At 42.0% G+C, this 27,912-nt stretch overlaps 1 protein-coding gene and 1 non-coding gene across 2 annotated transcripts; both read right to left on the bottom strand.

The window, feature by feature from the left end:
• Positions 1 to 383: 383 nt before the first annotated feature.
• On the bottom strand, positions 384 to 21,107 carry LOC149321175 (zinc finger protein 692-like). Its single transcript, XM_089516784.1, has 12 exons — positions 20,925 to 21,107; positions 19,296 to 19,501; positions 17,393 to 17,424; positions 15,972 to 16,502; positions 13,459 to 13,513; positions 12,214 to 12,381; positions 10,171 to 10,296; positions 7,118 to 7,180; positions 6,188 to 6,266; positions 4,258 to 4,372; positions 3,194 to 3,293; positions 384 to 1,970 (listed from the first exon to the last, which is right to left on the bottom strand). The coding sequence occupies exons 2-12, from the start codon at positions 19,484 to 19,486 to the stop codon at positions 1,667 to 1,669; spliced, it is 1,764 nt and encodes a 587-aa protein (XP_089372910.1). The 5' UTR covers positions 19,487 to 19,501; positions 20,925 to 21,107; the 3' UTR covers positions 384 to 1,666.
• A 6,476-nt stretch (positions 21,108 to 27,583) lies between these two features.
• On the bottom strand, positions 27,584 to 27,695 carry TRNAL-CAA (transfer RNA leucine (anticodon CAA)). Its single transcript has 2 exons — positions 27,658 to 27,695; positions 27,584 to 27,629 (listed from the first exon to the last, which is right to left on the bottom strand). It is a non-coding gene; the product is annotated as a tRNA-Leu (tRNA).
• Between the last annotated feature and the right edge of the window lie 217 nt (positions 27,696 to 27,912).

The raw sequence follows: 27,912 nt of genomic DNA, 5'->3' as shown, positions 1-27,912 counted from the left end.
GGTACATTCCAGCAATGGGTGGGATGAAAGGCAAAAGGGTGCAACCAAATATACCATCATACTTTAATCTGAAACTCTTCCTGCCAGTAATGAAGCCTTAGGAGAAGCAATTCAACTGATTAGAATGGTGGAGAAACCTGTAGAAAAGCTGGGATGCTACCAACAAAAGGCAGTCAAAGAGCAGGAGGAAACCCAGAGGGCTAAATTTAGCCCTGGGGCCCATGGTGCCTCACTCTTGTTCAAGAACATGAGCATTCAAAGTAGGATCAGGCAGAACTTACCCGAAATAAAACTCCTCTGGGAATGAAAGATCGAGAGTGGCACTGAGATTCATTGGTATCTAAATAGTGGTTTCATTTTTCCATATACGTTCACCCAGATACTCTCCTGTGAACTCTTTATTTGGCTTAGCACACTGTATGAGAGACCACAAATGGTTTCTGGTTGGCAAAAGTAAAAAAATTGCATCTTCACACTGTTTGACATGAAAGGTCTCAGGAGCTGTGAGGAGCACAGTGGTGAAGGCTATACTTATTAATGGCCCACGTAATTTAAAAGCTGTGTTAAGCTAATCAGTGGGAATGGAAAACAACTAACAACCAGATCAGGGTTTACTTAATGCAGAAATAAATCCAGGGTGTAGGACTGGCTGCAAAATGTTGTTACCTGAGAATCTCACCTTTGATTAAAAATAAACACACACACACACCCCCCAAAGCTAGTCTTTTTGGAGACATAAGGACTAGGTATTTGCTACTTATTTTAGGCTTGAAAACTTGGCAGATCTCAAAAGCCAATGCCTAAGATTGCCAAGGGATGGGACTAAAGTGCCCAGTACAGCTTCCTCTCTAGAACTAGTCAGCCAGCTTTCCACGTCTAGTAAAATGTAATTTTGTAAAATAAGTACCTAGAAAAATTAGGTAACTTATACTAAAATGTAAAATTCAGTCATTCATGGCACAGAATCCTTAGTCTAAAGTACCTTCAATCCCTGATCACAGCTCTTTAACGGCACACATGCTTTGAACAGGCAAAGGCCTTCCGTCAATTTCTCTGCATTCAGCAAGTGTGCTCTACAGGAATGGGGCTGGTTTTCCCCATCATGTCCAGGAACAGATGCAAACCAAATGGATCAGGGTAACAAATGGAAAAGAAGAAAGCCTGGCCATGTTGAGCTGCAGGATCTTGTCAGGTTCTCAGCTGGGATGGTTTAAAAAACAACCACTGGGCACTTCATATCTTCCATCATTGTCCATCCAAATAAGGTAAATCCAGAGCAGGGAGAACTAAGACCCGGGTGCCTGCCTTAGAATCAGCTCCTTAGTCACTTGGGAGTCTGAACAAAAGCGTGTCGGCCATCCATCACAAAAGGAAAGATTTGGGGGTGATTCCTATTGGATAATGGCTGGCCCTCCAGAAATGAGACAGTGCTGAGCATAGGACTCTCTGTCTGATGCAGGAACTGGCTGAGCTGAGCAGGTGGAATCTGGTTGGTGGATCTGTGCTTTAGGGGCTCATGGCCTTCTTCATCCCCTCCACCCGGGGGGGGAGCCTTCATCTCATGGGTACTCTGTAGCCGGGCATGAAACCCTAGAGCCCTTCTCTGCTAAGGAGATTTGTCAGGAATCCTTTGTGCCATTCCCTGCCTCTCACTTTACACAGTCCTTTACTCTATAATGACTCTGATGGCAAGGGGAGAGTGCCCTGTCTTCTCCTGTGTGTTACTAGGCTGGACATGCCCAGAGTTTTCCAGCTGCTCCACAGCCAGTGGTGGGCCAAGGACAGACTGGGGAGGCCCAGTGACCGTTTCCGGATGACTCTTGCTCTTGTGGGCTGTGACGTTATCCTTCTTCTCAAATTTCTTGCCACAGAGGTCACAGGAAAACTGGTAAAAGGAGTCGGCATCGTGCTTCTTCATGTGCCAATTCAAGGAGGCCTTCTGGCGGCAGGTGAACCCACAAATCTCACATCTGTGGAGGAGAGGAGAAAAAGGAAAGAGGGAAGGGCTTCAATATACTGTATGTGTCTGAGGCATGAAATGAACAGCCTTTGGGAGATCCATGGTTTGGCCTTCCCGTTCTGCATATGGCCACAGAACAGGGGCTTCTTTGGTTGGTCATTTTGAACAAATGAAATATTCAACAACTGAATATTTGGGGAACTGGAGAGGTTAAGTAACAAAAATGAAAATTGTTTAAAGAGAAAGCGATTGAATGGATTAGCACTAGAGGGTGTGAATAAAGATTTGAAGATACAATGATTAATATTTAAAAAATCTAGAATGGACGGATATAGATTGAATAACCTATGAAGAATGACTTAAGCAGCCGCGTATGTTTAAGTTAGAGAAGACCAAGAGGTGACATGATAGTCCTATTTAAATACCTGAAGGGATGTCATGTAGGAGATGGAGGGAGCCTGGAGCCAAATTGCAAGAAAAGAAATTCTGGCTAAAGACTGGGAAGGATTTCTTGATTGCAAGAGCTGTTTGAGAGTTGAATACACAGCCTAGGAAAGTGGTGGGCTCTCCTCTTCTGCAGGTGTTCAAACAGAGGTTGGATGACCAGCTCTCAGGAGAATTTTAAGTACATAGTCTGCATGGCAGGGAGTTTGAGTAGATGGCCCTTGTTATCCTTCCCAATTCTATGATCCTAACAGAACTAATAATATAATACATGACTAGTCATCATGATTTGTATATGAAACCTGAATAAGGTTGCTAGAGTGAAAAGTGGATATGGCTCCTGTACCTTCAATGGAAGTATAGCAAATTGAATTTCAGCAGATGTTGCTTATTATCTGGTTGTGTGATAAGAAACCTCTGCTGAAATTCCCTCTTCAACACAACCCATAAAGGTATAGGAGTCCTCTCCACTTTTCACCATGGAAACCCTAAATCTGAAAGATCTTCAGAGTGTGTCACCGACCACAAGATGCTGGTGGGCAACAGCAAGATAGAGAAGGTTACCAGCTTTGTTCTTTATTATTATTATTATTAATGGTTTTTTTTAACCCGCCCTTCAGCCCTAAAGGCTATCAGAGCTTTGCTGGCAAAGGTTTCCTGGAGAAATCTCTGATAGACTTTATGGTAAGCATGGCTAGATGGGCCCTTCATCCAACTATCCTGGGGGGTCTCTTCTGCTGTTCTTATGGCATGACTGAGACTGGAAAGAGCCACATGGAGAATACTCACTGTAAAGGTTTTTCTCCAGTGTGGATTCGTCTATGGATGATCAAGTTGCTGCTTGTCCGGAAGGAGCGGGCACAAAACTCACAGATGTAGTCACGTTTATCTGCAAGTTCGGGGAGCAGGAAAAGGCACGTCACTGGTTATTTTGAGGTAACAAGTTGCATGGCAAAATTTAGCAATATTTTTCCCCTCAAAATATTCAGATCAGAACAGACCTCCTGTGCCTTTAATAATCCTTAAAGAGACACCTGTGTTCTTATCTTACTAATTTTAAAAAAAGACAACGAAGGAAAAATGGAGTTTTGTAGTACCTTTAAGACTTAACCAATTTATTTCAGTGTAACTTTTTGTGCATTGCAGTCTGCTTCTTCAGATGCAAGAAGTGGAACTGGTATCTCTACACTCTGCTCTTTCTTCTTATTGGTTGTACAGACAAGCTCACCCTCAGAAGCAGTGGCACACTGAGTGGCCTGACCATGGAGCTCCTGCAGGTATGGCAGTGACGGCTGCAGCTCTGAGGACAGGCCGTCCCTTTTCCCAGTGCTGCTCAGTGTGGGGATTATTAATTAATTAATTAATATCCTGCCTTTCTCCCGGTATAGGGACTCAAGGCGGTACCTGGCATGTGAACAGTGGGCTGGCCTAATAAGCACAATCCAGTTGTTTGTATGTCACAAAACCCTATGCTAACTCCAGGGTTTCATGAAAATACTGGGGGCTTCCTACAACTTTGCCAACTCTGGGAAAAAGTTGGGTTAATTGGGATGACCCACGGTATGCACTGTGCAATCAGGCAACACTATTCCAGTGGTCGGCAGGGCCAACAGCAGATGGTTTGGACTACAAACATGGACTTATTTTACCTTAAAGCTCTCATTGCCAATAACTAGGCCTCAGGACACATCAAAATTTGAGAATGGGAGAAAAGCTGTATGAAAGCTGGAAAAGGCATCCCAGGGAAGGGATCATAGCAAAGTGGGAAGACCCAGAAAGGCTGGATTTGACTCCAGGGCCTGAGGTTCCCCACCCCTGTCCCTCAAGTGAGTTTGTAGATGTGGAATACTCACCACTATGCAGTTTCTCATGTTCCTTGAGGTGTTTCTTGAAATTGAAGGACTTGCCACAACTGGGATCTGAACAGGTAAAGGTTTTTTGGTGAACATGCTGGTATTTCTTGTGATGCTGGGGAAGGAAAAAGAGTCCAAGCTGAATAAACTACACTAAATTCTTCTAAGTACTCACTACTATAAACTACCTAAAATGATTACCAGCTTTGTTAATATAAAAATGATCTTGTTCCTGCTATTTTTCCCCAAGAAAGCTAAAGATTGGAGAACAGCCAAAGGATGGATAAAGTTCTGAGTAACAGTTGGAATTTACATTAAAACAAAAATAAAAATGGAGAATTAGCCAGTATTTATTCCCTTCTCCCAGCAAATCTAGGGAGAGTTACATACTGTTTTTTATTTAATTATTTTTAATGTTCTGTTTCTTAAGCTGTACAGGGTTAAGGGACACAAGGGAAACAAGGGAGTGTATACTATCCTTTCTTCCATTTTTATTTTCAGTGACCCCGCAAGGAAGGCTAGGTGCAACCAGAAACTACTACAACACCCGGACAATGTCTGCACAAAATAACTTTTCTTATGATTTCCATTTTGGCAGCCAGCCTTACAAATCTACGCTTTTCTAATATGCCAGTGTTGTAGTAGGTTGAGCACAGGAATACAACTCTGGAGATCAGGGCTCGATTCCCTGCTTGAGCATAAAAACCCACTGGGTAACTTTGGGCAAGTCACATTCTCTCAGCCTCAGATCATGGCAATGGCAAACCCCCTGTGAAGAAATGTGCCAAAAAACCCTCAAGATAGCTTCACTTTAGAGTCACTACAAGCCAAAAATGACTTGGAGGCACACAACAACAACAAGAAGGGGTAGCTGATGAGGCATGCTTATCCACTTTGCCCTTTTCTCTCTGTTTTGCTCTTCAGGCATGCTCAGTAAAGGATTCTGTTCTTTACCTTGCCTGTTGTAGGCAGGCACACATAGCTAGACTACAATTGTCTAGAACAGAATCCTGCTCTTTCCCAGCTCAAGCTGCATTGTTTACTGCAGATATACTGCTGCAACTTGACACTGAAAGTCTGTTCTGCTAGTCCTCGTCAACCAACTTCCCAATACCGATGCTACTAAAAACGTCAAACTATACAGATTAGATGGAAAAAGGAGCTGGGTGATTATTAAAAAAACTTTGTAAAAAGGAGAGATTTGTCAGAGGCTTTGTTAAATGAGTTATGCCTGTACTATCATAATATATTTTTTCTGTGATAATCTTAATTTACAAAAATAAAGAGGGGGCGGGACCTTCATGAATCAATAGTGTGATCTGCATCCACTGCCACTTTTTGTGGACACTGCAAATCAAGAAGGCACTTTTTTGTGATATTACAAACCCCAGAGACTATGCATGCTTATCAGCTTCAGCACTCGATTCATCTGGGTGCCTACAAGCAGGACATCAAGGAAACAGCCCATGGAGAAGTTACTTTTTGGGATTATAACTCGCAGAATCTCCCAGCCATTGTGACTACTAGGGCTAGGGGATTCTGGGAGTTTAAATCCATAGAAATAACTTTCCCCAGCTCTGAAATAAGTACACCATTCCATTGTGCACTTTAGGAATAATGCCTTGGAAGTTCAAACGGTGTACAGAGGAATCAGACCAAAGTCTTTCTGGTCCTGTAGATGTCCATTTCACCTTCCCTTTAAGGAGTTCAAAGAGGTAAACACAGTCCCCATCTATATCCTCACTACAACCCTGTGAGGTAGGTTAGGTTAAGAAATCAACAGCTAGCCCAAGATGACCCAGTGAGCTCCATGGCAGAGTGGGGATTTGAACTTGGGTCTCTTTGATCCTAGTCCAAAACTTTAGCCATTATGCCATGCTGGCTGGAATGAGAGACAGTACAGGGCTTTTGCCACTAATCTGTAACTTACATTCAAGTATTGCCGGTTGGAGAAAATCTTCCCACAGCCGTCATAGTCACAAAGGAGGATCTCTCGCTTGGCTGCCTTCCTACAAAAAAAGAAAAAGAAAAAAAGGAAGGAAGGAAGGAAGGAAGGAAGGAAGGAAGGAAGGAAGGAAGAATCCCTTAAAACTTCCAGCACTGAACATTATTACAACAGAATTGCAAAACAATGCAACAGTACTTCCAGTATACAGAATTGTGTTTGCGGAACTGTGGAAAGATGTCTAAGGCTGGTCACCAGCTTTTAAAGCATTTATTACCAAAGCAAAAATATCACTTTAAATATGAATTCTGCAGCCAATAGAAAATAACTGCAATGAATTATTATTACTTTTAACAATGTCAGATGAGCTTTCTATAAATGTGAATGGTTTGTGTAACAGTCTATACAACCTTCTCTTTATCTTTTACCCTGGAACATCAGGGTCAGTCTACAATTACAGCATTTTAAGAAAATGCAATTAAAAACAAGACCAAAATGAAAAACACAGTACTGAAGTCCATTTTAAAGACAAGAGTGCCTAAGGCGGCAACAGACCAGTTCTTCACTGAAACACAGAATATTTCACAATAGCTTGCTACAGTTATTTTATCTTAGTCATCTTTATCTTTGTGTCTGTTAAAGAAATTTAAAAAAAAACACTGGTAGTCATTTTGAGCAATCCTCCTTTTTTCAGCATAGGAGAGGTGAAATATAAATCTGTTATACACAAATTAATACACACATATTGTTAAATAATACACAATCAACTGGTTAGTGTCTAGTTCTAGTTAGGCACTGAGTCAGAGGTCTTGTTCCATGGTGCTTAGACCTTCTATCTTTGTTACCTTTGCTTTTTTAGCCAAGTAGGTTATGAAAATGCCTTGTAGAGTTGAAAAACCAATGAGTGGTGCCCACCTGATTCGCTTTGGACCAATCTGGGCCACATCTTCATCACTAGGCTGTGTCCACTTCTTACAGCTGTACAGGAAGAAAAGAGTATAACAAAGAAAATGTTTCCTCCAGAAAAGCCCTCCATCTGCTATTGTGACAAAAATGGGAGTAGAGCTTGGAGATGTTATTTTGTGGACTGTAATTCCCAGGGCTTAAAAACCCTAAAGGTACAAAATCCTGTCTGATATTGGAAGCTAAAGAGGGTCAGGTCTGGTTAGTACTTGGATGGGGATCACCAAGGAATACATGGTGCTGTAAAAATTTCAGAGGAAGGCAATGGCAAGCAAGCTTATTTCTGCTGCTCCAAAACACAAACCAGTGGATTCAAATTATAAGAAAAAGATTCCACCCAAACATCAGGACGAAACATCTTGACTGTGAGAACTATTTGCTACCTTGAAGGGTCATGAACTCTCCGTTCCTTCTTTGGAGGTCTTTAAATAGTTTAGATGGGCATCTTTCAGGAGTGCTGTAGTTGTGTATTCCCTGAATTGTGGACTAAATGTCACTTGTGGTCCCTTCTAATTCTAAGATTCTATGGTAATATAAATTTTCCTTGCCTTAACCCTATGAAATACATCGGATCACCTTATATCAACAAGTGACTTGAAGGCACATAACTTTCCTTTTATTATAACTCCCATAACCTCCTGCTAGTATGGTCATTCTGACTCAAGGATTTGGGGAGTTTTGGTCCAAAAAAGTAAAAATTTTACACCTGGGCAAGGGAAGCAATGGTGGCAGTGGCTGTGTAATGGGAGGGTTCTGGTTAGCACTGGGCCTAGAATTCTAGCAATCCAGGAACACAAAGCCAATTTCTGGTAAAACCTAGAATATAATTCTAACCTAATGCTAGTGGATCTGTAAAGCAGGGGTGGGCAATGGCAGTAGGACCAGTTTTCTGCCCTGCGACCCTCATGGACTGTATTGACTAGCAAAAGTACCAAAAAGTGGGTGGGTGTATGTGTGTGGACTCCAAAGTGGCTAAAACGTAGTTCTGGTTTTGAAAAAACAGTATTTTTAATATTATATACTGCAGCGGGGACCTTGTTTACAAGGAAAATTGCAATTTATCCTTTTTTGTTGGCCAAAGGGTAGTCTGGAGAATCTGGATGGGTCTTGAGCTGCAAAAAAGACTTTAGGGTCATCATAGCCCACTTTGCCCACCACTGCTATAAGCAATCGGACACAAGCTCCCTATGTATGCCATCTGCATGTGAGCCAATTGTCAAGGAGACTGGATTTTCAACATTGACCAAGGAGGCCTATAACTCTGGGCCGGTTCACACAACCATTTCTGATCAGACAGACCATTTGCTTTTACATTGCAGTGCCCTGTCTTGTTGCTGTCTGTTCAATGTTGCAGTGGAGCTGGGCTTGCAGGCTTTAAGAGCTGGAACATTTTGAGAATCACTGACAATTATGTCACCTGTCAGCTCTCTCCTGCTTTCTTGTTCCCTCTTAGCTGCAATCCTCAGTCATAGAAGACAGTGAAGGGATGGTTTATTAACAATACAGTGAGCTGTATCTGTTGCAGTACAAAATACTTCAATAGATGTCCTGGTCTTTAATGAACAACTGAGATGCATTAGCTTTGCAAACTACCTGTTCTTCTAAAACATAGTTGATGATATAAATCAAGACTTGTTGCCGTGTCTTTCATGTCGTTTCCACATTATGATGACCCAAAGGCCACCCTATCATGGGTTGTTCTTGGTAAGAATTATTCAGAGGGGGTTTGGCATTGCTGTCCTCTGAGGCTCAGAGAGATGGATATGCTTAAGACCACCCTTGGTTTTCCTTGGTCGAGTCATAAAATCCAGCCAGTGGAGCTTCAAAAATTTGCATGATGCATTTTTTTTGCACTTTTGATTATCATTATTTTGTGGATTTTGGACGTTGTTTATTTTGCTGTATGGCCAACATCCTTAGATATGTTTTTTTAAAAGATAATAAGGATGTAATGTACACTCCAAAGGTAATGTAATGAGCAGGGATGAAGTTATACCTCCGACAGAATGAGAGATGTTGCTATGTTCTTTTGAAAGCTAATTTTTAAGGACATTTTAATGGGAATTTTTTGAGTCTCCCCTCACCTGCCCCAAAACAACAGAAAAGTAACATAATAAAGTAACGCAAGAGTTTACCAGCCTTCCAATATGACAACATTTAAAACCAACAAATTACTTAAGACAGTACATCTTTACTTAAGAAAATAAGTTACTTAAGGAAAAAAATAGAAGAACTTTCCAAGCAGTGAGAGAAAGAATGGAGTGGGTTTCTTTATTTCTGACAAAGGCCCTTTCTATTGCTGGCATGCAGTGGCAATTTCCATGTCAGTGGGGCAGTGAATTCAGTAAAGGTTCTTGTTTAAATCTTTAATAACTCTTCAAAATAGGTTAAGTACCTTGGATATCTCTTTTAAAGTAAACACTAAAACCAAGAATGGATTCACTGTCTCAGTGATATGAAAGCCACCAGCTGCTACTGCAGGGATTCAGCTTCCCACCCTCCCAGAAGGACTGAGGCCTTTAACAGGGAAAAAAAGAATTGCCAAACCCTTTACTAAAATAATGGAAGTATTTCTCAAGGGCCAGATATTTTCCATGTTAATTCTGATATTTTCCATGTTATAAAATGGTTTGGTCCTCTTTTGGGTTTTCATTTTTAAACTGGATCTGAGGCTGCATCTGCACTGTAGAAATAATTCAGTTTGACATTGCTTTAAATGTAATGGCTCCATCCTATGGAATCCTGGGACCTGGAGTTTGTTGTGGCACTAGAGCTGTCTAGTAGAACAGTCTAAATAGCTCACAAAACAACAGTTCCCATAATTCCATAGCACTGAACAATGACAGTTAAAAGTGGTATCAAACTGGATTACTTCTGCAGTGTGGAACCAGCCTTGGTTGGTCCCCCAATCAGTTTGAGAAGATTTGGCATCTGTCCCTGCCCACTTGTTTTTCAGGATCACCACCTCCTGTCTCACTTATTTACACCCGCCTTGTCCCCCTCACCTCACTTTGCCACTCTTTTCCTCAGAAGGGTCCTGGCTAGTGAGACACGTTTCACCAGTGGGCTGCTCTTCTTCTGGAGGGACCTTACTCCCCTTTATCAGGTTGTGGTGTCGTTGCTTGGAGTCCCTACATGAAAAAGCAAGATGGGAGACAAGTATTTACCTATAAGGCCTGGTCCACCTAGAGCAAGAGCTACATTAACTAAAACTAAATTGATTAGTTTTTACAGACTGACAGAGAAGACATCACCATATGCTTTAAATGGAGAGGTGGGGGCATGAGGTAGAAACACTTGTCCAACAGCTGAAGAGCCCCATGATTTCCAGCCCTGACTTAGGTGTAAGACTTCATTCCCACAGTCATTATGTTTTCATGAGTATCCCTGTAGATTTCATTTAAATTATATCCCTCAAACAAGGAATTTAACTAATGATCAATGTGGTTGGATCCCGCATACCCTTACTGTTGCCAAAAGACCTGTACTCCAAGGCTTGAAAAGATCCTACATCAAGGGTAGGCAACCTGTGGCCCGCGGGCCAGATGCGGCCCGGTGAGGCCTTGGGACTGGCCCCAGCCCGGTTCTGCCGCCGATTGCCGCTGGGGCCTCTCGCGCGCAGGGGCAAGGAGGACAATTGTCTATAGATGCCTCAGAAACATGCATTTATATTAACATTTTTTTAAAAAATCAGCAAATTTTTTTGCGTGTCCTCCCCTTTTTTTTAAAAAAAAGTGTCCACCATTTGAAAATGTTGTCCTACATTTGTCCCGGTTTATTTATTTATTTATTTATTTAAATTATTAAATTATTTATGTTTTGGGTTCGGCCCCCCAGTTGTCTGAGGGACAGTAACCCGGCCCCCGGCTCAAAACGGTTGCCTACCCCTGTCCTACATCTATTGTTCAGTGTTCAGAAAAATCTCATTGCTTTAGCTACTCGTGAACATGTTATTTTATAGAAGCCAACTTGGAAAAAAAATGCAACTATTGAAAAAAATGTGACATTTTGAACAGTTTATGTGAATATTGTAAACATTGAATACAGTGGACCCTTGGTATATGCTAAGGTTTGGTTTCAGGACCCCTCATGGATAAGAAAATCCATGGATGCTCAAGACCCATGAATTACAATGGCATTGTAAAATGGTGTCCCTTATATAAAATGGCAAAAACAGTGTTTGCTTTTTGGAATTTATATATATTTTTTTAAAAATCAAGCTGTGGTTGCTGAAATCCATGGATACAGAGGGATGAGTGTAGTTTATTTCTATTTTAATGTTGTTTTTGTGTGTACTTTTAGCTATATCGCACTTGTTTTAAATTGTAAGTGCCTTGAGTCCCAATTTTGTGAAAAGGTCAGGGTATAAAGAAGAGGATTATGAATGATGATGTTAATTGTCTCTCTCAGCCTGTCTCACTGTACGAATGGCAACTGTCAGACCATTTGCAAGCTTTTAAGTTTGCATAGAAAGAATATCTCTGAAAGGCAAGGCGCCTTCCAGTCAAAATTAGTTTTAATGTCTTTGCCCTGGTTTAGGAATATCTTATTTTAGCTGGGATGTATTTTTAATTCACAGGGCGTTGCAACTGCATAATTGTTTTGATTTCAGTTTTTAAATCATGTGGTGTATGTTGTCACATTTTAGGATGCTTTACATCTTGTGAAGACTGTCCTAAAAGGCAGTATAGTAATCATATAGAGTCCGCCTTCTCTATATGCAGGGGATCCGTTCTGGACTCCTCCGTGTATGGGAAAAACAGCGTATGCTCAAGCCCCATAGGAAAGAATTAGGCACGTGCACCTCATTACTTCTAGTGGGGCCTCATTACTTCTGTGGGGCTTGCCTTCCATGTAAGCTTAAAGCCGTGAGGCAAGTCCGCCTATGAGAAGGGCTGACTGTAATGAATGAATGGAAAAAATAAGCTTATTTTCCTGCTTCTCATGCATCTGCACTCAATGGGAATTTACTCCTGACTCCCCCACTGGAGTTGTATTCCAGAAAAGGAAATTTCCCAACTTTCCAAGTTTTTCTCTAAGCTCTTTACCTCTCTAGAGAAGGATGATAATTCTCATCTCGCAAGTCATCTGCATAGGCCAGGTTGTCTTCCTCTGCCAAATCATCTTCATCTCCTTCTTCATCTCCTCCTGCTTTTTCTTCTTCCTCTTGTTGGTCTGGCAATGATTCAGGCGTCCCATCCAGTGGAGCCAAAGTGCTGAAGAAAGTCCCCAAAAAGTGAGAGGAAGGGATGCAGAACTCAAAATGTCCTTCAGTTCAGAACAGATCTCAGTTCATCTAGGTCAGCCACATCCTATCTCAAAGGCAGAAGAATTTCTCATCACTAACACATCAATTAGCATCTTGTTGGTTACATATGCTGAGGTAATCCCTAGTTATGTCAGTGTATGTACTTTTAGTACTGTTGTGGAAGGAGATGTCCAATATCTCTTTCCACAACACATCTTGCTCTAAGTATGCAACAGCAACAGGTGGGGGCCAGGGCCTCCTGTGTGCAGCTCCACCCATCCAGCTGTTCACTGGCTGCAAGGAGTGTGCCCAGGTTCATTCCAGCTGCCCTTGAGCATCTGGGGAAAAGGAGCAGTCTTATGTGCCTATTAGAGTTCTAGGATCTTCAGGAGTGACTTCTTTCTCTGTTGCACCACCTTCTCAGGCTCATTTGGTGGGAACAAGGTCACTCTCAGTGGCTGCTCTCAGACTTTAGAACTCCTTCAATAGGGAGGTCAGGATGTGCTGAACATCTTGCTGACCTTCTCTCAGCAAATTAAAATAAAGGGTTTTTTAAAAAAAACTGACCAGGCTGTTTAATAAAATTAAAGTATTATTTTTAAAAAAGTATTTTTACCTCAGCAGAGGTTCAATTTCCACTGGGAGAGCTTGGGCAAGTCACAGGCTCTCAGCTTCAGGAGAAGGCAATAGCAAACCTCCTCTGAACAAATTTTGCCTAAAAAAACCCATGATGGGAAGTCCTCAGGGTTGCCATAACTTGGTAATGTGTTGAAGGCACACAACAACAAATGTAGTCTTTAAATCGATTTTAATGTTTAATGTTTTAACTTTAAGAATCATTTAATTGTTGTGAAGTTGAAGGCTTTCATGACTGACATCCATAGTTTTTTGTGGGTTTTTCGGGTTATGTGGCCATGTTCGAGAAGAGTTTGTTCCTGACGCAAAACGTAAACTTAAAATCACTAGACACTATAGAGAAAACTAGCTTGCTAACCATATCTGTACACAGTATTTGAAAAGCCAAAAAGCAACTGAAGAAACTTACTTTTCAGGCGTTGGGAGTTTTGTTCCACCTGGAATTATTTCTTCGGATGGAATGGCTGAGAGGGAAAACATGCAACAATCAGGATGACGAGGGTGAAAAGCCACATACTGTGATCAACAAGACTATACATTTTATAACCTTGCAAATTAAAAGATGACCAGCTCATAAAGCAAAATGAACATGCTATAAAGAGCTCCAATGCTGAGAAATCATGCACATCTAAGTAACATTTTAAACTTTTTATTTATTAAACAGAGGTATTTGTTCCTTTGTTTAAAATAGTAATGTTAATTTAAGCAATGTACAAAATGCACCAAAGGCATGAAAAACTCTTAAAAGATTTTGTGGGTAAGGGAACCTCTTCATTGCTTCCTACTCCTTGGCCTTAGAGAGAAACCAGCCTTTTAGATTACTTCCAATGGCCATACTCCCTTTGCTTAGGTACCAGGAGGAAGAACATCTGAAACTATGCTTGTATTTTTGGTCTCACACATTTAGTGTTGGCGCACCTGTCACTGGCGTGCAACCCTTATCAGCTTCTATGAAACAGGATGAAAGATGTTCTCCACCCTTGTCCTGGATTTTGTATACACCTCCTAACACCCTTCAACTCTCGCCTATTCCAGTTTCCATTTTAATTCTTCTCCATCTGAATCAGTTCTCACTGTTGTATATGTAAAAAAAACGATGGCTGTGATTCTAGATCAGCTACTTTGGCCTGTTACAGACTGCCAAAATAAAGCTGCTTCGAGTCTCTTTGGAGGTATGCTATTTAAATGATGCATGAGTCCTAAGAGTCCAGAGGTCGCACCAAAGCCACACTCCATTCCTAAGCACTGGAGTGCAGCTTTGGTGCAGCTTCCGGATTCTTTGGATGCATGCGTCATTTAAACAGCATACCTCCAAAGAGACCCGAAGCAGCTTTATTTTGGCAGTCTGTAACAGGCCTTTGTTAAGCACAATTAAACAAGTAGTATCTTCTGGCCAGACTCCTCCACATACACATCTTGCCTTACCAGACAGCAACCACTGTGAGCAATGGAGGTCTGTTCTCCTGTAAATTGTGGTGCAGAAGTTTGCCATTTTCACCTCTCCCCCCGCCAACGACTTCTGGTGTGATAATCAGAAGCTAGATCCCTGTTGCAGTTCCTCCTTGCAGGAGATTGCTTGCAGGAAAAGGGTGAAAATGTCAGTTTTCTGCATCCCAATTGACAGGAGAACAGAAGCTATTATTATAACTGTTACTGTTATTGCTATTACTTTTCAATAATTCTTCCGCAGCTAAAAAAGTTGTGCAGTATAGCGTATAATAAAATTATTAATGCCAGATCCTACCAACAATCTAAACTTATGGACACATGACAAAGAAAAAGAAAGAGAGGAGACAAAGAACAGGAAAAAATGTGTCAATTCTTTGTGGTTTCTGATCTTTAAATGAGAAGATCTCTTCCGGTTGCTAATAAATGGTAAGAGCTAAAAAGCTGTGTTTCATAAACCATATTTCACAGACCTCTCAGGTGTGTTTGGTGGGAATAAGAGAGAGGGCCTTCTCAGTGACTGCTCCCAAGCTTTGGGACTCCCTCCTTAGAGAAGCCAGGAAGGCCCCATCTCTGCTGTGCTTCCGGCGGCAGGTAAAGACATTCTTGTGTTGGCAAGCCTTTGCAAATTGATAAGGTCTGGGAATGTTGTGTAACATTTGTAACATGTGATTTTAAATCATAACTGTTTTAACTTTTAAAATGGTTTAATTGTTTTTTAAATTTTATATTTATACATTTTAATGATGTACGGTTTTTCAATTGTGTTGTTTTAGATTTGCTGTTTGCTGCCTCGAGTCCCTATGTTGGGAAGAAAGGTGGGATAGAAAATAATAATAATAATAATAATAATAATAATAATATTCTAGAATAAGGAATAACCATAACCTGCTATGATTTCTACGATACATGCTTCTTTAGCAGAAAATGGAAAGTGGTGGGTTAAGGTTTTTATTTTATTTTATTATATAATATAACAACTGGGAGCTTATGGGAGCCCATTCACACCTCACAATTATAGCACTGTGATTCAACATTAACTGGCATGGCTGCATCCTATGGTATCCTGGAATTTGTAGTTTAGGGAGGTAAATGTAGACTTCCCAGCCAGAGTGCTTTAGGGTTTCATCAAATGACAAACCCAAGGATTCCACAGATTGCAGCCATGGCTGTTAATGTGTAGTCACAGTGCTGTAACTGTATAGTGTGAAAGGACCTGGAGGTAGCAATCCAAAAAAAGAACTTTTGCATACTCCATTTTTAAATTAGCTGAGCTTAAGGCTTCACTTAAGGAGCCAACTCTTTTTTCCAGCTCTCTTTTACTCAAAGGTATGCCACACTGGTGCACTTCACATTACAACGCAACACTCCACAAAATGCTTCCTCAACCCAGGGGAGGCCTTGCCAATCCCTAATCAATCCTTTGGCCAAGAACGTTGCCACCCGCCTCCTCTTGCAGCCTGCCAGCTCCCTCACCTGTCTCCTCAGTGCTGTGGCCACGCAGCAATACTGTCTCCTTGCCCAAGTCTGTTCCGCTGCCAGGAGATATGCATCCTGTCCTCTCTCTGTCCGCACTGCCCTCCCCATCCTCTCTGGAAGATGGCTCTGCCTCATCCACTGGACATGGTGAGTTGGAAGCAAGCGCTAAGGAAAAGGCATGGGCAGCTGCAGCCCGGCGGAGGGAACGCCGGCGTCGGATGGTGGGGGAGGGTGGGGGACTGGGCTTGGAACTCACGGCTTTTCCCTCCTTTTCCTTGTCTTGGCCTCCAGAGGCGACTTTGCAGAGGGGTGGCGTGCAGGTCTGTGGGGTGGAAGGTTTCCAGGAGAAGGTGTGGCCAGCCAGGCACTCCCACACCATGCTGTCTGAAACTCTTTTTTGGTCCAACAAAGTGGACTTCATGTTAGGGATGAAGCCACACTCTTGGCTGTGATTGTGGGAAAGGACAACAAGGTGCTGCAGTGCATTGGAAGGAAAAGGATGAGGGGTGGTGTTGGAGCCATCCTGTCCTGGGACAAGAAAAAGAGAGAGAGAGTGGGGGTGGGGAGAATAAAATCAACAAAAGCTTCAACAGAAAGCAACATTCCCATAAATGAGTTTCTCTTGCATCTACTTGCTTTTGTAACCCCTGTGAGTATTGTTTTGGCTGAGGGGGTGAGGAAACCCTAAGGAACGGGCTGTACTAACTGGCTGAGTTAAAGTATGTGGAGATTCTTTGTGTCACTATGGAGGGTCACTACTGAACTCAGTGAATCAACTGTCTGATCTGGTATAAAATAGCTTCTTATGATGTTACACAGCAGCAGTGGCTGTCCTTACTGTATAATATGTATATTACCAATTACTACTGGAAGCAGAGGACTGATTTATATATCCAAAAAAAGATCTTCCAGGAAATGGAGCACTTCAAAAAGAAGATAAAGCGTTCTAGCATACTGCTCACACCTGCCCATCCTCAAAAACTAATGAAATATTCCTCCATGGCAGAAGCAAGCAAGTACACGATTTGGGATAAAAACATAATCCTTGTTGCGCTTATCTGCAGGAGGACAGATGTTGCCAGGGTAGGTGGATGGCCATATAACCGGTGAAGGAAGTTTTGGAATGTAGTGTGGGCAGGCTGGGAACTAGAAAGGAGGTATGTTAAACTGGCTAAAAGTGTCCAGTGTTATAATGTGTGTAGTGTGCCAGGAAGCTATAGTCTTTGTACAACCCATTGTTGAAGGATTGGAGTTTGTGACTACAATTCAGCTGTTTCTCTTTCTATTCTCTCTTTGTAGTACTTTTTGTCCTGAGGTCAGAGATTGAATGCCCTCTCTCTGAGAACTATATAAAATTAAACAAATTAATACTAACAGAAGTCACTTCTGATTTCCAGAAATTCTGAAAGGACACTTACCTGTTTTCACCACTGAGCTAGATGAATTGTACCTACATGAGAAACGACAGAGGTGGGGAAGGAGGGTGAAAAGACAGAACACTCGGTTAGATGTGCTCTTGGTTAATAATATCTATAACTGCTTTCAGCACACAAAATTAACACCCCCAACAATGGCATTTCAGAGCAAGGCCCTCCACATATTATCAAATTGAAACTCCCAGCATCCCTCACCACTGGCAAGGGTTGCTGGGAGCTGCAGCCCAGCAACATCTGAAGGACTACAAGATTCCTATCCCATTTTACAGCAGTACTACCCAACTTGGTGGTTGGTGGACTGATACTGGCCCAAAGCCATTGGTTGCTGGACCATGGCAAGCTTCCAGGAAAACAAGGGAATAAAACTTTAACCAAGTCACAAATATGGTACTTGATGCAGGAATATTCGGAGAAAAAAAATCCTGTTGTTCCCCTATATCAGATAGCTTGAGAAGAACTGCTCTAGAGAATTGTGCTAACTTCACATAGTTTCCCCAGGTTCAGTGTAAATTGGATGCTAGGGGTCTTAAGTATGTATACTACATAGTTATAGCTGTTTAAAACTGCCATGCTCCATCCTAAAGAATCCTAGAATTTGTAGTTTAGTAAGGCATTTAGTGATTTGGCTACTTACAAACAAATTAGGTTTGCATTCTTCCACAGCTTCCTGGATGGCTTTTTTATGGTAAGGTAAAGGTAGGCAGCCAATGATAAGGGAAGATGGAAGCTGCACTCAAGCAAAATCTGGTAGTCTGCAGCTTCCCCATATCTAAAAGCTCTTGCAGATAATTAAATACATGCACCTACAGGACTGAGAGACAGTGGAGTTTGAGGAGGAAAAGAGGCAAACTCCAAAGTTACCATGCCTGCTGATGGGGGAAATTCCTTTTTACCATTCTGTGAGCGGTAAGATGGTGTCCATATTCACAAACCACTCTGCTTTATGTGAAGGCAAGTCTGTCTTCAACTTCCCCTGTCATGTAAAATGGATACTTTGGGGCTGAAGGCCCATGGGAGAAAGGACAGCAAAATAGCAATTAGCCACTACTATCTATTGCCCCAAAACTTGCCTGTCTCCTCTTCTGTAGTGTTGCCACGTTTCCTAGAACACAATTGGGTATTTAGATAATGTTGGGCTACAAATTCCCAGAAATGCTGGCCAGCACAGACAGTAGTGAGAATGCTGGAAATTGCAGTCCAACAACTATGAAAATTGTATTGAATTCCAGGTTTAGAAAAAAGGCAGAGTTTAAATAATCTAACATAACACAACAAGAACTGGGGGCCAAATGGCTAAACTAAAGGAGAAGCCAACTGAAGATTTATTTAAAATAGTGAAAACTGTTTATGGACTTTTTGAGCAAGCCCAACAATGTAATAATCTGTGGTTATTGTTATTAGTAATTTTAGCAGGATTATTTAATTGAATCTGTAATTGCAGAATTATGCCTGCTTATTTACCTTTTCATTACAGTTTGGGTGGTGTCAGAGTCCTATTATGGTTTTACATGGTTTCCCCCATTTCCCCCCTCTTCTTCTCTCTCTTTTATTTTATCTCTTTTTATTTTGAATCTATTTTTTGAATATCTATTATCTTAGTTTTGATTAAAAATTAGACTGTCAGCATTAAATTAATGAACAGACATTAAAACAACAACAACCACGGGAAGGGGCTACATGAATCCCCCTTTCTCCTTAGAAGAAGACATTTAAATCATGAGTGGGAATCACATAGCCCTGCAGACGTTGCTGGATTACAACTCGTAACATTCCTCAGCATTCACTATGTTGGTTAGTTCTAGGATGGGACTTGAACAGGCCATGCTCGATTTAGACAAAGGTAGCAAAGGTAGCAATTCCCTGCTCACATGCCACAGGTCCTCACCTGTCAAGCAAGTACTTGGCCAGCTGGGAGTGCAAGGAGAAACCCAGCTGCTCTTTAAGCTGACACCACTGATCCAGATGGCTGCCGATACGAATCCGGCATTTGCCGCGCCTGGCATCCAACTCCTTGCGTTTCTGCTTGCGAATAGTTTCCGAGGCCCGTTGGCGGCCCTGGCGCACATGCTCCATCATCTCAAATGCACTACACTGAGGAAAGACAGGCAACCGAGTTAGAATAACATTTTAATTCCTATTGCACCACAAGCAAGTTATCTATCTATCCATTCACCCATCCATCCATCTCTTCATTTATACCTTGCCCTCTTCCCAGATTGGGACTTAAGGTGGCTTACAAAAGACAGAACATTACAATAAATAGTTTTAACTAACAACTGGACGAAGCCTATTTAAAATACTATATTAAAATAAAGACTGAAAGCAGTACAGCACCAGAAAAAGCCTTTTTCTTGTAAACAATAATTTCTCAAAGACTTGCTGGTGCAGAAAGGTCTTCCCTTGCCACCAGAAAGACTGCAAAGAAGGAGCCACCCCAAATTCCCTTGGGAGAGCAATCCAAAGTCTAGGAGCAGCCATGGAGAAGTCCCTTTCCTGCATTCTTACCAAATCAGCCTGTGAAGGCTTAAATGGGCTGATATAGGATGGCATGGTGTTTCAGTTAGCCATACAGGGCTTTAGAGGCCATAATCAGCACTTATAAAATATACTTATAAGATATACTAACAAGAGAAGACCTGAGTCCACCAAGCGCTGAGCCAATCCCTCAGATCAGGGGGTCTTCACAAGGTCCTCCTACCCAGTAGGAACCAGTAAGGGAGGACTGGCTGTCTCCAGCAAGCACTGAACACGTTCCAGCTGCTGAGGCCCTTCTGTGAGCCTCAAAGCAAAACTTGGGAAGGTCCTTTATTTCTGACTACAACTTCCAGAACTCCCAAGCCAGCATGACTAGTAGCCAACGTTGACTGGGAGAACCTGGGAATTGCTGTCTAGAAATTTTGTGGCAAATAAAAAAAGTCTAGGGGGAAAGTACAAAAAAAGCATGGAAAGCTTTTATTGTCTTAAGTATACTATAAGTGTAGTAACGTTGATGCTCTAACATCCAGGCAAAGTGTGTGTGTTCAAGGCAATGTGCTTTGCCAGAGGATGAAAACAACAAGCAATACTGTATATATAATGTCTGCTTACATACAAAGTATAAAATAAAGATTCTGCCCATATGCATAGCAGGCTGAAAACTGTCAATCCCAGAGGGCATACAAAATATAAGCACTTCCAGGGGACATATAGTAGTATATATACTGTATATACAAAAAAGACAATAAAACCAAATAAAACCAAACACATTTCGACTACGCGTCTTCCTCAGTGGGGAAAAGTGAGCTGTTGTAGCAGCCCAATAATGCGTCTATTTGCAAGGGGCCATCCAGAGTAAGTAAGTAAGGAGTGGCTCAGGAAATCAGTTGTATGCCTTGGGTGCCCCACTGAATTGCAACGCTATATAAACTATTATAATGTTGTAGCTCTTGCCAAAGAAGCCCCATAATAATAATAATAATAATAATAATAATAATAATAATAATAATAATAAATGCAGGGAGGCGGAGGTCCTTACAGGAGCCGAGGCGGCGGGGGAGACACGTGTCAGGGGATTCCCACGAGGCCCGTGACACGGGTATTCCGAGGAAGGAGGAGCCCTCCTGCGCAGCAGCGCCCCCTGCCGGCTGCCTCATCCTCTGGCCCTGGCCATGCCTTGCTGCGAAGGAGGCTCCTGGGGAAGAAGGGAGACCCTGGCTCCTTTGAGGATGCTCCTCCAGGAAGGATGCTTGCAGCCCGGCTCCAAAAGGAAAGCTACACAGGAAGGGGAGGGATCGGGGGCGGGGAAAAGAGAGGAACACAGCAGCGCTGCAGGCCCTTCCTGCATGGTCTGTGGCTGTGTGCCTCCTAGTGGTCCCTAAATCCTGTGCCCTTTAAGGGCTTTTGGACTTCAGCTCCCAGAGTCCCAGGCTGTTGGCCAACGTGGCGGAGGCTTCTGGGAGATGAAGTCCACAAGGTGCAGTCCAACTCTTTTCTGATTTCTGGCAGCCCTAAGGTGACTCTATCATGGGGTTTTCTTGGCAAGGTTGGTTCAGAGGGGGGTTTGCCATAGGCACCCCTGAGGCTGAGAGAGTGTGACTTGCCTTGAGCATTATTATTACTATTATGCTTTATTTATATAGCAAATGTACACAGTGCTGGCCATACAATTAAAACAGATAAAATAAATCTGCCTATGGCGTACATTCCACACAAATAATTAAACAATACATATTGATTCGTGTTAACATTCAATAAAATAGGGCAGACAACAATTTAAAACAACATCAGATAACAATCATGCAACGCCTGGGGAGGCTTCCCTGGACAGGTTCACCTTGTGTTGTTGTTGTTTTTGCCCCGAGTGTGATTTGCCTCGACAGAATAGGATCACCGTGTGTGTGTGTGTGTGTGTGTACCTTCAAGTTGTTTCTGGTTTATGGCAACCCTAAGGTGAATTTATCCTGGGGTTTTCTTGACAAGGTTTGTTCGGGGTGTGTGTGTGTGCCATTGTCATCCTCTGAGGCTGAGAGAATGTGACTTGCCTCAAGCAAATCCCCTGCCAGGAAAAGCCCAGGATAGGTTCGCCTTGTGTGTGCCTTCAAGTCTTTTCTGATTTATGGCCATGAACCTATCCTGGGGTTTTCTTGGCAAGATTTGTTCAGAGGAGTTTTTGTCATTGGCACCCCTGAGGCTGAGAGAGCGTGACATGCCTTGGCAAAATTGCTTGCCAAGAAAACCCTAGGATAGGTCTGCCTTGTGTGTGTGCCCTCAAGTCCTTTCTAATTTATGGCAGCCCTAAGGTGGATCTACCCTGGGGTTTACTTGGCAAGGTGTCTTCAGAGATTGTTGTGGTTATTGTTTTGCCATGGCCTTCCCCTGAGGCTGAGAGAGAGTGACTTGCCTTGAACAAATCCCTTGCCAAGAAAACCCCAGGATAGGTTCACAATGTGTGTGTGTATTCTCAAGTTGCTTCTGATTAACCTTTCCTGGGGTTTTTTGGCAAGATTTGTTTGTGGGAGGGTTGCCCTGGCTTTCCCCTGAGGCTGAGAGAGTGTGACTTTCTATGACAAAATCCATTGCCAAGGAAATCCCAGGATAGGTTTTCCTTGTGTGTGTGTGTATGTGTATGTGTGCCTTCAAGTCTTTTCTGATTTACGGTGACTCTAAGGCCATGAAACTATCATGGGGTCTCCATGGTACGATTTGTTCAGAGGGAGGAGGTTGCCATTGGCACCCTTTATGAGATGTTAAGGAAGTGGACATATATGTAAAGAAAATGAGGAAACAAATGAAAAACAAATAAAAAATAGAAACCAATCTCTACATATCACCTTAAGGCTAGTATCTGACAGCACTCCATTAATTCTGGATTACTTTAACCATTTTCTGTTTCAACCGAGGATTTAGAGGGCTGGTTTTTCACACCTTATATGTCCTGGTTCTTCATCAATATAAAATGTATTAATCTTTTGATATCATTAGGGATATTCCATTGGTTTGTTTGCATATATTCTTGTCTTAGGTGATTGAGAAGTTAGGGTTTTTTAGATATAAATGAAGGGGGAAACAACTAGAGGTGGCGAAAAGAAGATACTGGAAGAATCCAAAGACTATACAAAGAAGAAATACTTCCAATGACAAAAAGAAAAAGGGAATTAAACAACAAACAGATATAAAGAAGATATGGACGAACAGGAATGGATTTATAAGAACAATACTCATTAAGAAGGAATTACAAACAGAAAAGACCCCATGAGTCAGGTTGAGACTATGTATTAGTTAGGAAGTTTATTATTCTGAGAAAATGCAAGAAATGTACATTTTTAGTTTAATCCATCATAGATTAATAAAAAACAAAAAACAAAAATGAGATGAGAGTGTGTGACTTGCCCAAGTTCACCAAGCCATCAACAACAGAACAATACACAGATTAACAAGGAAATCACTCTCTCTCACACACCACTCTCTTCCATTCCAGCATTCTCTGAAGATGCCAGCCACAGATGTTGGTGAAACGTCAGGAATAAACTCTTCTAGAACATGGCCATATAGCCCGAACACCCCCCCCCCAAAAAAAACCTATTCACCAAGTGGGTTTTGATGCTCAACCTGGGTTCAATTCCCCACTCGGCCATAGGAGCCCAGTGGCTGACCTTGGATGAGTCACACACTTTCACCTCTAGGTAGGTTCATCGTAGGGTTGCCATAAGTTGGGAATGACATGACATTATAGCATGGGATGTATCTTTAGTTATAATAAGGTTTAATATCTTATACATTAGAAGTATATTGTGTACTTAGGTTTAAGCAGTGCAATTTTATCATGTTACTGATAGGGTGAAATCATTCACTGTACCAACTTTCTTAACTTTATTATAAATTTAAAAGCTCACTCTTACTCTGGCTATATTAGCTGCATGGACAGTCTGTTAGTGTTTAAAAGCCAATTGTTTTTTCTTACTTTGGATTATGTTCACTTACTAAATTGCCCACGTTGGTCTGCTAACTTGGCTAAATGCAATAAAGCCAGTGCCCCTATTGTTATCTTTTGTTTCTAATATGAAAGTCTCGCTTTTGTATCATGTATCCTGTGTTCTCATTTTCTCCTGCCTTTTGTGGCTTTTGTTAAGTGAATATTCTTACATAAAAATGGTGTACAAAATTACCATGCATGATCAAAAATGAAACTCTGAAATAAACAAGCAAATAAAATAGGGAAAGCAGTTAAATGCACTTTAAAAGTGAAAATATAAATGGCAATAGTTGTTCTGAAAGCCACTATATAATACAAGCAGTTACTGAAGCAATTGGAGAAAAATTACAGCAGTTGTGAAATGTGGCCAATGGGTAACATCAATATCAGTGAGTAACTGTTATGTCACAGTCTCCTCAGTCAGCATATGGGAAAGGGAAGGGTCAGAGATGTACATTATGAGGTGGAAACGTCTGATTGGACACACAACTCACAACTTCTTTGTCCACCAGCCAGACCATCAGTGGGATGAAGACCAAGCCCAGGAGCCCAACACCTATGAGCATCAGCTCCATGATAGCAGCAATTAGACCAGCAGCTGCATTCTCAGGTGGAGAGTAAGAACTTGAATAACTAGGAGAGAATTGGAACAATGGCTGCTGCCCGAAAAAGAAGGAGGAGAAGCCAACACCCCAGAAGAAGGAAGCAGACAACACGCAGGAGAAGGGTGGCCAGGAAGCTCCAGCCAAGGAAGAGAAAACAACAGGTGGTGCGCAGGGTGCAGGGAAGCAAGCTGGGTGGCCAGCAAAATCAACCTCGAAGGCAGAGTGCAAGGCGCACCTGTGATGAGTTTGTGTCCAAAGTTTTGCGCCAACTGCACCGGGATAGGATACCCATCTCGACCAAGGCCAAGGGCAAGATGATTTCCTTCATACGGAAGTTCTACAACAACGTGTCCGACAAGGCCAAGGCCAGCAAGAGGGTGAAGCGTACCAGTACTATTGGCACCAAGGAGTTACAGAATGCGCTGAAGCGAGTGATGCACAACAACCAAGCCCTGGAATTGGTTCAGACCATCAAAAGAGTGTCACGCCACCACTAGAAGGCTCTCCTTTGGCCGGCGCTAGTGAAATCTCCAGGGAAGACGAGAAGGGAAGAACAAGCCAGCCTTTAAAAGAAACCTACAAAACCCAAGAGCAGCTTCCACCTGATGAAATGTCCCAACGCTAAACAAACTCTTCACTAAGAACAACATTTCACACAAGCACAGTGACCCAACAACTCTCCATCTTTGAACTGTGAAGAGATCTGAACCGAAAAGAATCCTAACATCATTGGAAAACTCTGGGAAAAGAAACATCTAATTCTAATGAAAATAATAAAATGGGGTTCTGCCTGGTCCTTTGCTTTGAATGTCTTTTCCTTTCTTTTAAATACAATAAATCTTTTGCTCCAAAATGTCCACCTGAGGACACAAGGGTACATTTCCACCACATTTTTGCTCCCTTGGACCAATTTAGGGCCTGGAGAGCCCCCCCCCCTTTTTTTTTTTTTTTTTTGGTAACAGGAAGTAAATAGGAAATTTCATTTCACTTTCTATTGTTAAGAAAGGGCTCTCATGGCTATAAAACCGGCATGGTGGGTTTGGCATGGGATCTGTGCTTCCAACCAAGGTTTTTATTGTGTAAATGCCCTCTCTTGTCTTGTTCATGGATCAAGTGATCCAGATATCAGATTCAATTTGTAACACTTCTTTGTTTTCTCACTGCCTCTTTTTATTTTTTCCTTCCCTCCAAAAACTCTGCTATGAGAATGAATAAATAACTAAATAAATGTACAATGTATTTTGATCGCTAATATTAGAATTTGGAAACATCCTAAACTACGCTCCAGTCATAACACTGGGTGGCTTCCATATTACTAGGGTTGTGAATCCCCTCTGGGGTTTAGTCTTAACTTTAAAGGAGCTTTGGTCCAAAACACACTGCAGAAAGAAATAATCTTTTTTGAGACTGCTTTAATAGTCCTGTGCCAGTGCTAGGGAATCCTGGGAACTGCATTTGTTGTGGCACCAGAGCTCTCTGACAGAGAAGGCTAATTATCTCACAGGACATCAGATCCCAGATTTCCATAGCACTGACCCACTGCAGTTCACAGGATACCCTAATACTGAGCCAGAGCAATTAAAGCAGTCTCAAACTGGATTATTTCCACAGTATGTTTTGGACTTTTAAGTCCAAATTAAAGACAACTCTGTTCAGCCTGTCAACTCTTGTCTTAACTTCATGATTTTATGATTTTATCATCAATTATTTGTATTAATTTGCACGATTTTATCCTATTGTGTAATTTTAGTATGGTCTTATTTTATTAATTTATATCTCCTCGTTGTCAGTTAGATTGTATGCCGGAGACAAGCTTTGATCTGTTTTTTTAATTGTTTTGCTTTGTAAAGCACTGTGTAGAGCCTATGGTGCTCTAGAAAATAAACGCAATAATAATAACAATAACAACAACTTGCCCCAGGTGGTACTGATATTCCAGATTAACACCAGGCTGGGGCAATCTGGGCACCGTCCTGGGGCCCCCAAAGAGATGCGGCTCCTTTGTCTGCCGCAACAGAGGCATTTGGATGCGGTGCATGAGCCACGTCATCGACGCGCATCCCGTGTAAACAGCGGTGTGCCAAGATAATAATAATAATAATAATTTTTATTTTTACCCCGCCTTTCCATGGAGATGATCAAGGCGGCTTACAAAGGTTAAAAAGATTACAATACAAGATAAAACAATTACAATATAGGGTTAAAAACATTGCTACGAGGAATGGGAACAGGAATCAATAAAATACACATGTCAAGGGCAAGAAAAGGGAAAAATCAATTTACGATGGTCCGGTGTCAAAAGGAAAAAGACAAGGGGCAGAGAAAGAACAATTAACTAAGGTGGGAAGGCCAACCGAAATAAATGCGTTTTTAAATTTTTCTTAAAAGAAGCTAATGAAGCAGCGGAGCGGAGCTCTACAGGGAGCTTATTCCAAAGAGAAGGGGCAGCGATGGCAAAAGCCCTCTGTGAGGTCTTCACAAAATGTGACCTAGGGACCTCCAACAAATTTGTCCCGGATGTTCAAAGAGTGCGGGGCGGATTATATGGTGCCCATGGCGTGCAGTAGGACTCTGAAGCATGTGAACGCTCCGCCCTACCAAGCCCTAGAATTGGCCCCAGGCTCAACTAATTTCCTTCTCCACAAAAACATCTGTTAAAAAAGTATTTAAATCTTCTTGAGTTTAATGAGTTAACCACCAGTGAGGCTTAGACAAATTAATCTGCTCCTCGGTTGTAGTAGCAGATTAATAACTAGTAATGTTATCGCTTTTCCCTTCATCATCACTAATTGCTAATGTATGGTAAAACACACACGTAACCGTGCAAGTATGTTCGAACATTAGAAAAATGTAGGGCCCCCTGAATGTACTTTCTGCCCCAGGGCCTCTAAAGGCCTAGCTATGGGCCAGATTAACACAGCTAGAATTCTACCTCTATGTTAGATTAGTCCTAAAAGCATAAAGACAAGGCAGGGGGGGGGGGGAAGGGGGGAAGCAAGAAACATACTACTAGAAGAGCAAACTTTTTCTTTGAATTTTTATCTGCTAGCTCTTTTAGTCTTTAAGGTCGGTTTGTTTTCTAAAACAGAGGGTGTCTGGTGGGGGGAAAAAGAGATGTGTCAGAAGTGGGATTTGAACCCACGCCTCCATTCGGAGACCAGAACACCCAATTGGCTGGGAAGGAGATAAGCCTTGAGTCTGGCGCCTTAGACCACTCGGCCATCCTGACACTCGCATGGCGCAGTTTCCAACAAAAGGCTCTTAATGCTCGCCGGATGACAGCCTTAAAGGCACACTTCCATACATCAAAGGAAGTAATTGACCAAGGTTGCACACAGGGTTCTTCCTTCCCCTGCAAATACATACATAAATCAATAAAAACATTTCCCCCCCATTTTTTTTCCAAAATTGGTTTTATGGTCCATAATGCAACGTATATAATAAAG

This window comes from Sceloporus occidentalis, unplaced genomic scaffold (genome assembly GCF_023333645.1).
Source record: "Sceloporus occidentalis isolate IW3139 unplaced genomic scaffold, rSceOcc1.0.p SCAF_1, whole genome shotgun sequence".
Lineage (NCBI taxonomy): Eukaryota > Metazoa > Chordata > Lepidosauria > Squamata > Phrynosomatidae > Sceloporus > Sceloporus occidentalis.
The sequence above is the reverse complement of the archived record's forward strand: the minus strand, read 5'-3'. Positions and strand labels throughout refer to the sequence as shown.